General features: G+C 30.8%; 2 protein-coding genes across 2 annotated transcripts; both read right to left on the bottom strand.

The window, feature by feature from the left end:
* Window positions 1–256: 256 nt before the first annotated feature.
* Window positions 257–3,178, bottom strand: Pex2 (peroxisomal biogenesis factor 2). Its single transcript, XM_080155245.1, has 5 exons — window positions 3,091–3,178; window positions 2,633–2,680; window positions 2,115–2,198; window positions 1,752–1,811; window positions 257–1,513 (listed from the first exon to the last, which is right to left on the bottom strand). Exons 2-5 carry the CDS (start codon window positions 2,638–2,640, stop codon window positions 1,378–1,380), a joined length of 288 nt encoding a protein of 95 aa, XP_080011371.1. The 5' UTR covers window positions 2,641–2,680; window positions 3,091–3,178; the 3' UTR covers window positions 257–1,377.
* Window positions 3,179–3,657: 479 nt separating this feature from the next.
* On the bottom strand, window positions 3,658–7,181 carry LOC145315203 (peroxisome biogenesis factor 2-like). The gene is made up of 6 exons (XM_080155244.1): window positions 7,128–7,181; window positions 6,641–6,701; window positions 5,904–5,981; window positions 5,413–5,486; window positions 5,023–5,077; window positions 3,658–3,793 (listed from the first exon to the last, which is right to left on the bottom strand). Exons 1-6 carry the CDS (start codon window positions 7,177–7,179, stop codon window positions 3,691–3,693), a joined length of 423 nt encoding a protein of 140 aa, XP_080011370.1. The 5' UTR covers window positions 7,180–7,181; the 3' UTR covers window positions 3,658–3,690.
* Between the last annotated feature and the right edge of the window lie 4,103 nt (window positions 7,182–11,284).

Raw genomic sequence — 11,284 nt, 5'->3', positions numbered from 1 at the left:
TACATTCTATATTCGCGGAAAGCCGTTTATAATACGATGCGAGAAATAACTATTCTTATGTTTCTGTAAGGATTAGGGATGGGGCAACCCAAGAAACAAATTAAGTGTTCATTTTAACATACTAATTTATTCACGGCTGCTTTTTTGACAAAGGATTTCTGGCACAATTAGGCAAAATATTGAACACAACTACGTCACTTTTTGTCTGTTTTTAGAATACACTTTTTAGAAATTAGAATAAAATTAAAATAAATCTAATTCATTTATATATTTAAATATTTTATAAAGATATACATTATCACAATAGTTTAACACAGAAACTAGTGGCTGCGCTCCTTTAGAGCCTCAGCATTCAAAAAGGGGGGGGGGGGTAGAGAAAAGATAAAATGCATAAACTATCCTATGAATCATGATAAGCTTTCCTAAACCGAAATCAGTTGGGACCTAAGTTTTAAAGGAACCATGCAAAAAAAGCACTGATTTAACTGCTGAAAGACTGCCACAAGTAGACCTAAAACTCCCAATTTAAAGCCTTCAGCCTTTATTAGTTACATTTTTTTTCCGCTATGATTTTCCGCTTACAAAAACAAAGTTAATCACTTAAACCGATTTTTTTCCAGGGATTTTAACTACCCTGGTGTCACATCCGACAATACTAATTAACATAGCTAAGCTGAGGGTGATTATCCTCATTTTCAAAAAACTAAAATATTGTTTTCTTTAATATCTTAGTGTGTTCTAAATATTCCAAAATTTTCCTTTGGTAACCTTGTTTGTAAAACAATGCATATTTTATTAAATACCCTATTTTTTTTTTGTAGAATTATATTCTAATTAAACCAGGAATCAAACTTACTATTTCCTTAGGGTTCCTTTAAAAGACAAATTATACCTTTACTACATTATAAAATAGGATATTACAAGGAGGATTTTGTCCTACAATAGTGCAGCTTTTTGAAATGAAAAATATAAACAAAACAAAACTAGGCTACACACTATAACTTTATCAAAAACGTCATAAACTCGTTCTCATATTTGTTGGCTGAAATTAAACATGTCAAGGTTTATATTAAATTTATGATTTGAGTGTCTAGACTTTTCCACCAAGAGTGTTGATCCACTTAAGAGGTAATTTTGGTGAGGGAGAAGAGGTACATGGTAGGGGGAGAATGTCACTCAAAAATCATCAACGTGATGTCATAAAAATGAGGGTTTACCCATTTCTTTTTTTTGAGGGTTTTCTTTCCCACCTCTCCTCTCATCTCCCTCATTTTTATGATGTCACGTGAATGATTTTTGAATGACTTTCTCCCCCTACAGGTACATGAATTTATTGTTCATTGTTTTATCCCTTTAGAACTCTGCTAGGTCAACAAGTTAAAGAATCTTTGTTCTTGCAGTTGGATGTTGAAGATTGTTAATATCTAAATCTTGAGCACATACAGGACAGCGCGGCATTCCATGCGCATGGATACAGTAGTAACAGAACACGTGACCACAATCAGCTGATAATCTACACATGTAATGGATGTAATAATTCTTGTCCAACAATTTTCTAAATAGCTCATGTGTATTTAATAGTTTCTAACTAAACCATTTTATTTACTATCTAATTTTTTAAATCCTCTATTTAATAGTTTCTAACTAAACCATTGTATTTACTATTTAGTTTTTTAAATCCTATTTTGGATTCTCATGGTTTGGTTGATGAAACATCTTATCCATTAGTAAATGTTTATTATATCCATTGCCTGTAAACAGGTACATCATTACAAAGTCCACAATTTCCATTTAAAGCTGGTTTCTTTGTCCTATTTAAATTTTTATTCACTTTCTTTATTTGTTATGGAATAAATTTATAAAATTTTACTTTGCATTAAAACGTGCTTAAATTAAAATTTCAAGTACTATACTTTGAAGATTTTACAATATGAATTATAAAAATAGATTTTAAAAATCTATCTCAATCGATTGAATAGTTAATGATATCTTAATCTTCAAACAAAAAACAGTTACTACTTTATATAATAAAGATAAATAAAGATTCTTAAAAGTTGTATTTAAGTGGGTAGGTTTTTAAATGATTATAAAATGGTTTAAAGTGAATGAATTGCCTGAAAACTGAAGAAACTTTGTTGAAATTGAAGAAAGGTAGACTAAGAATAATTATCTCTGATAAAGAATGCCACAGCAGCTCTCTAAAATAATTAATCATTATCAGAATTGAATTTTTACTGATCTAAAAATGGAAACAGGATATATTTACGTAAATATTTAGACAGGGAAAAATTGTCATTTTAGGTTTCTACCATGTATATCTCTTAAATGGGTTAAATGGGATGGATAAAGGATCATTATCTAAGCCAGCTACAAGTTTAACTTATCCAAGTAATATTAAATCCATTATTCTAAATGAAAGGTTTGGTGATTTTTTTTTTACAGAATTTAACAATTTCCAATTAAAACAGATTGAGTATTTCAGATATAACAGGTAACTATCCTTAATTAACTAAAAATATGCACATCTGTATGTAAACATATGATTTTTCTTTCTACCGTATGGGTTATCATATTTTATTAGATATGTAAATTTTAGTTCTTTTTAAGGTTTGTATATAAGGAATAATTGTACCTGGACATATAGGTGAACTGTTGGCTTCTAGATTCTGTCAATTCTGATCTAAAATAATATCATATTACTAATATATTAAATAAAAACCTTTTTTTATGTACTTATATTACATCAGGGATGTAGGGGGTGTCAACACCCCCTTAAAATTAAAATTGAAATCTAGAAGGCTTTCCTCACCCCCCCTTTTTTCACCTATAAAAATGGTTTCACAACCCCCCTGGTGAATTGCTTTGCATGCTGCTGCTTACTTTTTGGGGGTCTTTAAATTATATACAAGATTAAGTAGTTTATGAGTTCTTACTTGATAAACAAACACACATCATGCTACTTTTTAAGTATAAAAAATGAATAGGATATATTTAGGTCTGGTCGTTGAAGTGAAGATATTACACTTACAGAGCACACACTTATAACTTTAGTCTATAGGTATGAAATAAAACAGTAAAAAATATACTTACTGATGTTTAATCCCCACAAGTCTATGGATCAGAAACGGATAAACTCCTTTTTGGAGGAAAACAAGAAAATTCAATATTTCCAATGCCTGTAGGTTGCCATATATGTTTATACAAAAACAACATTATAAAACATTAGAAGTAGCAAAAGTTATCTGTGTTTTCCTTGTTCTTTTTGGTCATGCTATGCCTATGCCCGCCGCAAAATAATTTTACACAAGTACAACTAAACCCCCAAAATCACACAACCTACCCTTACCTCTTCATACTTAATTTTTAATAGCGGCTATCCCTTCCCTCCAAATAGTTCTAACTTTCCCATGTCTAATGAGAAGCTACATTTTAAAGGAAAACCACATCAGTTAAACGGTTAGCAAGATCCTTTAGTACAGACATAGATCCTGTTACTTCAATATAGGATGTTTTTAAATTGCTAAAAAACTTGTGTCAAAAGTGATTAATGTAACATGTTTAGGAAGGTACTGAAACTTGTGTAATAAACAGCCCAATGTCCCAATCCTCTCTGTAAAGTTTTATAGCTGTACAACCGTCTTTTTATACCACAAGGAAAAATAAAATGTTTCATTCCGACTGTCTATTATGCTATATTATCCTTGTTTGTTTTGTATTCACATATTCCTGAAGTATAATCCCAGTATATCTACACAATTTTTCTATATTATCCTGCAGTCTTTCAGGAAACAGCCTAAATAAATATTTTTTTATAAGTTAAAGGAAAGAAAGGAAAAGTAGATGATGATAAATATTTATAAGTTCCTGCATTATTTTCTGTAAAGCAGAGACGTCCAAGCTTTTTATTTTAAGGGGGGTCAAATGCAAAGTTTCAAAGATTTGAGGGGGTTAAACTAATGTATTAAACATTTTAAGAGGGGTAAAATGAGGGGTTTCAAAGTTTGAGGTGGATAAACATTAAACACCCCTTTACCCCCACTCATGGACGTCTATGCTCTAAAGTTAAAGTTTTCCAATTCGAAGCATATTGAAATTGATTGATCTAAATTCATTCATATCAACGCCTGCTAATTTACAAATACAGTGCTACATAGAAAAATAAAGGGAAAATAAAATATGCTTTGCCCCTAATTTAGATTTGTTTTTAAAAACCCATTACAAACATTTTCAGCATATTTTAATTGAGAGAGGAAGATTTATCAATGTGAAATTTACACCTTGGATTATATTTATCAATGAATATAGGATATACGTGGATATTTTGACAATGGAAATTTGTCTTTAATTTGGCTTGATAACATGAAACTCTTTATTTGTCAATTCGTTCATCCAGTAGGAAGAGGGGATTGGGTAAAGCCCTAGTGCGCGGATGGGGGGTACCATTATAAGAGTACAAGAAAATCTGATGCAACATCCAAGTATATAATATGTCGATTATCTTATTTCTATTCTGTATGCAAAAAAAGACTATACAAGTAAAAGCCTAATATAAATTTTCAGTCAAGAAGTCAAATAAATACAAACAATGAAAATTTACCAAACATTTAAAATACATCTAAAAACATTCATAAGGCATGTTGAATAAAAGTCTAGCAACTATTTTAAAAGCCTGCAATATTTTAATGAAAATATTACAAATGATAAAGATATACCTAATTGTACTGAGAAGCATCACAAAATTAAAGAAACATGCATGTAAGTTCAAAAAAATCATCCATCGGTTTTCCTAAAAGTTCCTAGTCGAGCACTGAATCCCCATATCCCAAAATAAATTAAAAATTTACATAATTTGTTATTCTAAAAATTGTAGACAGGGCTCGGCAGCCGCGCCGGAGCCGCGCATGAGCCTTACAATTAAACCCGATTTGTGCAAAAGAGTAAATTCTGAAAGGATGGATTGAACAGCTGAATTTTAAAAATTGTAATGTGATGATTTCACTGAAAAATGGGCCCTGAACTTACCTCACAATTGTGGCTTGTCTTGCTGTTAGATATTTTCTCAATATGTCGAAACAGCCTAAAAAAAATTTATATTTTGAATAAATGTATAGATGTATAATCCAAACAACTACCTGGCCCAAGTGGTGGGGACCTTTTTCGTCGGCTTGCAAATTGCTTTCTGTCCTTTTTGTAGCTACTTGGCTGACATTATTTTTCCAACGCTATTGACTGATATTCAAGACCCATTTGAAAATCGACACAGAGTCCCCAACCCGTGATTGAGTTATAAATAGCTCATACACCCCTCCATTCTTTTACTACAATATATTTGGTATGGATAGGTTTAGTGATTTTTAAAATCAAATATAAAAAAAATAATATATTCTTTTTCATAATATTGTGTTATTTTACCTATTGCAATAAGCTGTCTTTTTGAAGGATCTTTTAATTTCAATGTTAGCAGTTGTTGCCCAACCGTAGCACCTCTAGATATAAGATTCTAAATTATTAGTACAATGAGTTTTTTATTAATAATATTTTAGCGGTTAATCTACTAGTGGACTATACGTGTTCATCGGGTAAGGAGTAAGGGAAAAGTTCACCCTCCCATTTATATTTTTGTTTTGTAAAATAAAAGAAATAAATATGGTAGGCAATTGTTTTATGGCGATTTCTCGAGGTTTGAGTTACCCTCACTCAAGATAGTTATATACTTTTTCTGGATCAACAGAACACAGATTTTCAAACAGAAAGGCAAAAAAATGAATTTCTGTTAAGATGGATTTTCTGTTTAGGAAAAGGTTTAGACATATGACGATTTACTGAGGCTTAAACGCGGCTGGCGAAACATGATCCATTGGTTGGCATTATCTACGATATTTATTAGTAAAGGTTATTGATACCTGGAGTAAAGTGTAGAAGACCAAAGAACAAGCTTTATAAAAGCTTCTATCTCAGGACCAACAGAATCCCAAGGATTTCTAAATAATAAGTTAGGAAGTCTGAAGTATATCTGTATAAAAAAAGAAAAAGGTTGTCTGTCTGTTTTTTTGTCTGTAGCCTAAGATCTCATTTCAGTAAAGTTTCCTATAGGTGTAGGGAATGTACGTTATAACTATTTTGTAGAGGGACGCATCCAATATTACAAGCGAAATTGTCCCATGAAAAAAAAACCTTCCCTGAATTATAATACTTAAGTTGCATGTAGGAAAAGGTGCCTTAACAAAATCTTTTTACTTTGAACTATCCCTTCAACAAAAGAGAGACGGTTTAAATAGATAAAAAAACATTTGTCTGATTATCGTCATTATTAATAAATTTTTCATAGTGCCTAATATGACAAATGTATGTATGTAGCCCTGATTCTCTGAATTTAGGTTGCATCATCAGACGTCTTTCAGGATACTTCGGCCAAAAGTTAAAAAAAACTTTTTTAAAGGCACTTTAAACAGCTACCATTCTTATGAGTCGACAGTACAGCTTTTTCCGTTGCAAATATAAATTATTACCCCCTGGCTTAAATATATTTATCTTTTATTTACTAATATTCAAATAGATTTTTAAAGAAACAAACATTGGTAAGACGACATTTAGAATAGAAAATTATATATTTGTATTTAAAAAAAAGTAATCTCCTTACCTCAGAAAGTATTTGAAAGCATCTTGGATTCTCTGTACAAATATATTGGATAATTCTGAGTCTATAAAATAATACAGATTATCCTCAGAAAAGTAACAGAATGTCTGTCTGTCTGTGTAAGTGAGTAGCGAAAGAACCGTAGAACCGATATAGTTCTTCTTTAAGGTAGATTTGTGACTACTTTGGGGGTGTACCACCACTATTTCCACCCTCAAAAGAGAAATCTCCCCTAGAAAAAAACCCACCAAAAATATTTTTCTTGTTTTGAAACTAAATTAAAAGGCCTCCATAAATATTTTCATTTTGTGTAATTTTTACTGATATCTAAGAATTTAACCTGCTTTAAGAATAAGAATAAAGTGTAATGGTCTACTTCACAGACATCTAAGCTTTTTCTACAGAGGGGAAAAATGAGGAGTTTCAAAGTTTGATGGGGACAAACACCCCTCTTGCCCAACCTTTGGTGTCTAAGGTCTAAATAGTTTACCTAATGATTCAGCATCTAGCTGATCTATCCTCGATGTTAAATTTGATGTCATTTTATCTAAAACATTTTTTATATTAAAATGAAATAATTGAAATTCTTTATAAAATATGCTCTAAAAATTTGAATCTTCTTTTCTTCTTTAAATCATGAATATCTTTTTTGCAGTTTTAGCTAGCCTTATATTGTCAACAGGGGCTAATTCTCACTCCTCAACTGGGATGGTGCCTAACGCTTATTTTGATTAGCATCCTAGCTTATATTGTATTTTAATTTTATGGATTAGCTTATGTTGTATTTGGCACTTTGCATCTAATGTTTTTTGCAATTATAATTTAGGCACTTTATATATTATTATTAACACAGCTTAATTCTAAGCTCAAAATATTGACACTGAGATAAATTTCTTGTTTTGAAGTTAGTTGTTATCTCTTCGATATCTCTGCACTCAGCTGACCAATATTTACAACTTGTTTTTCTTATACAGAAGACGACATTTGAGGTAGGGATTTTATTTCTAAATATTATGGAACACTAATGGACCTAAATGGATAATGATGTTACACAAAATTACCCCTTCTTTAACATTAAAATGTGTGGTTCAAACGTTTGAACACTCAACTTCATAAATAACCAAGCTCCAAAGATGTTAAGCCAACGAATATGAAAATGAAAAATTTCAAGATTAGAACCAGTTTGAACACAGTAAAAGTGTCGGACTGATTATGACGTAAAAAAAATTAGCCAATGAGAGGCCATTATTGACCAATGGTAAAATTTATAGTGGCCTCTCATTGGCAATTTTTTTTACGTCATAATCAGTCAGACACTTTTACTGTGTTCACCAGTTTTGTTAACCATCAGGGACAGAAAACACGGTCTAACAAAACTGGTTTTAATTTTACGATTTAATTTTATTATTCGTAGAAAATTTTCTGCTATACCATGCTATACATGATTTTTCAGTATGGCTGAGAACCGCGGTTATTATCCAGCGAACATTAATCGGTTTCAAAGCTATAATTGAAGGTAATTCCAAGTATCTATTTTGTCTATTGAACTTGTTCAGTTATGAGAAAAGTATCATTCAAAATAAAAAAATCTATTTCAATAAGTTGTTCAATCTGTTTTAATGCACGAACATATATATTCTTCATTATTTCTCATCTATTTTGTTTGCAATGAAAGGCTGAAGATTAAATGATTTTCTTGGAAACCTAGGATGTAACTTTTGATGAGAAATACTACTTAAAATAGAACTAATAAATTTTTATGCTTTTATTTTTTTACTGGGAACTGAAAAACAAAGGAACAGATGGGAAGGAGATAAGAAGCAAATAAAAAGGCAAAGTAGATGAGAATTAGAGATGGGGAATTTTAGTTAAATTAGTTTTCTAAATTAATTTCTGATTTACTAAAAGTAGCTTCCCTTTCGTACAAAAATAAGTACACTTTCTGTCCAATAATATGGTTGGATTGTATCTCATCTTCCCTTCCCAGTACCTATGAGAAGCTACACTGTAAAGAAGAACCAAATCAGCTCAGCGGTAAGCAAGATCCTTCTGTACAGACAGACTCACATACACACACTTACACACAGAGATCCTGTTACTTTCATATAAGGGTTACATAAATAAACTAAATAAGGTGCATGATTATTCAACAATCAACTTCCATTCTATGGAATGAATATTTGGTATGAAAAAGTTTAGATCAGGCCACAGCATTCATATATCATGTTTGCCCTATCTCATTCTCTACACACCCTTTCATCAAGAAGAAACCAGGGATGAAGGAATATGTATTTAATTAAAACAGAATCATTATATCAAAGATGAAAGTATTTTAGTTGCCACTAGCATCCACCAAAATATTGTGGTTGAAATTAACCCTCATCTCACCCCGTTATGAAAACCTCCAAATGATTTGTTAAAGCTTTGTGTCATTCTTTAAAGCAATTAGTTTTCGCATATCAGATAAATAGTTTTCAATTTGGATTTATTTAGTTAACAAATCATGTGATATTTTGGACCCCAAACCTCCGTCCAAAAAGGCTTTTTGCGTCCTTGTTACAGAAGCACAAATAAAGAGTTGGTTATAATATACAAACCCTGTATTCCTGTACGATATCTCACAGTTAATATACATATATGTTATACATAGTAGCAAAAGTAATTCTAACTTTTCATCAATATGTATTCAAACAATAGATTTTAAAACTAATGGATAAATTTTCTTATAATGAAATCAAAAACGATATATAAGTATGTTAAATGTATTTTCGACATAAATATCATAGTATAGTATTTTATTATTTATCGCATCGTATTATAGACAGCTATCCTTGGATATTAGGCCCTGGCTAACAAAACCACAAATTTATTTATTCTTAAATTATTTTATCCAATATTCGCGCATATAGAGAAAGTTTTGGCGAGTAGCAAAGTTTGTAAATCAAGTTTCCAGACTAAAGACAATAGATATTTATTAGAGTAATCAACTGACTTGGAGAATGACTATCTATAGAGATAGAGAAATAGATATTATTTAGAGTAATAATATATCAACTGATTTGGAGAATTATTCAACTTCTTGACTAAAGCCAATTCACATTATCTAGAGTGATAACATATCAGCTTATTTGGAGAATCGGTCTATTTATATATCAAAGATAATTAATATTATTTAGAGTAATAAAATATCAGCTGCTTTGGAGAATGGTTCTATTTCCAGACAAAGGACAATTTATATTATTTAGAGTGATAACATATCAGTTGATTTGGAGAATGGATCTATCTATAGGTCAAGGACAATAAATAAAATTTAGAGTGATAACATATCAAATAATTTAGAGAATTGGTCTATTTTTAGATCGTAGGCAATAGATATTATTTAGAGTGATAACAAATGAGCTGAATTGGAGAATAAAGATTTATCAGATTTGGAGAATTAATCCAGTTTCCATAATGGGGACACGTGATATTTTTTAAAAGCGAAGCTTTTCTATAATTAGGGTCGGTCCGTCCGTCCGTCCGTACGTCCGTCCGTCCGTCCGTCCGAGATAGATAGCTTTTATTCGTTAATTTAGGCATGTTAGAATTGTCCTATCGATTTCAAACTTTGCATGATGATTCCTGTAGTAGTTGGGTACGATTTAGAAAGCGTAGCAACTCTATAATCATTGCCAGAATGTCCGTACGTCCATTTTAAACATGTTGATTTTTCTTCTTTTTTAACAACAAATTTTTAAGTGTTTTAATTATCCGTTTGATCTGATTTTTGGTATATTGATTCCTGGGACAACAAAGAACAATATTATAAGCGAAGCAACTCTATAATCAAGTCCCAAAATGTAAGTATGTCCATAAACATTATCCTGTTTTTAAGCAGTTTTTTAACAAATTTACCTACAATTTTGATTCGACATTTATACATTTATGTTCCGATTTTTCAGTTCAGATACTATACAAGTGTTAATGTCCGTTTGTCCTACCGTTTCAGTGCTTCGCTTTTATGGATGTTGTCATCCTTGTTAGGGTATAAAGATACTAGTTAAAATAGCAGAAATCAGCTTTGATAGGAGATGTTACTTGAAGATACTTTTTTGTTTTATCTACTCTACTAAAATCTCTATTATGAAGTCTTCTTCTTTTATGTCTTAAAGAAGGTTAGTAGGCCTAGAGTTTGATTAAAAATAAGTTTTTTTTTCTTGTGAAAACAATATTTAATATGTGTAGATTCTAGAAAAGAAATATGCAACAGTAGCTGCAGCTATCTGTGAGATCTTGTAGGATTTAAAAAACAGACATAGATCCTTCTATTACAATAAAGGGCAATTGTATAAGCTATTCAAACAGAAAAAGATTAATCTAAGACAATAAAACATTTTTAGACCTAAAAAACCTAAACACTATTACATATATTGCATACCATATAAGATTTGAATTCTGAAGTTTCTAAAATTATCTAACTTACACAAAGTCACAATGCTATACAATTTATTGACTCCTTAAATTGAATGTTACATGATATGTTTTAAGGTTTTAGAAAACAGCTAAACCCTGTGTGACCTAAGGAGCACTCGCTGACTAACAATTGTAAGAGATTATGTTTGCTTGGTATTCTTTTGTCTCTGTAAAAAGAAGCCTATTTGTCTGATA

The sequence above is a fragment of the Acartia tonsa genome, chromosome 3, assembly GCF_053477335.1.
Source record: "Acartia tonsa isolate MP-2025a chromosome 3, ASM5347733v1, whole genome shotgun sequence".
Classification (NCBI taxonomy): Eukaryota; Metazoa; Arthropoda; class Copepoda; order Calanoida; family Acartiidae; genus Acartia; species Acartia tonsa.
The sequence above is the reverse complement of the archived record's forward strand: the minus strand, read 5'-3'. Positions and strand labels throughout refer to the sequence as shown.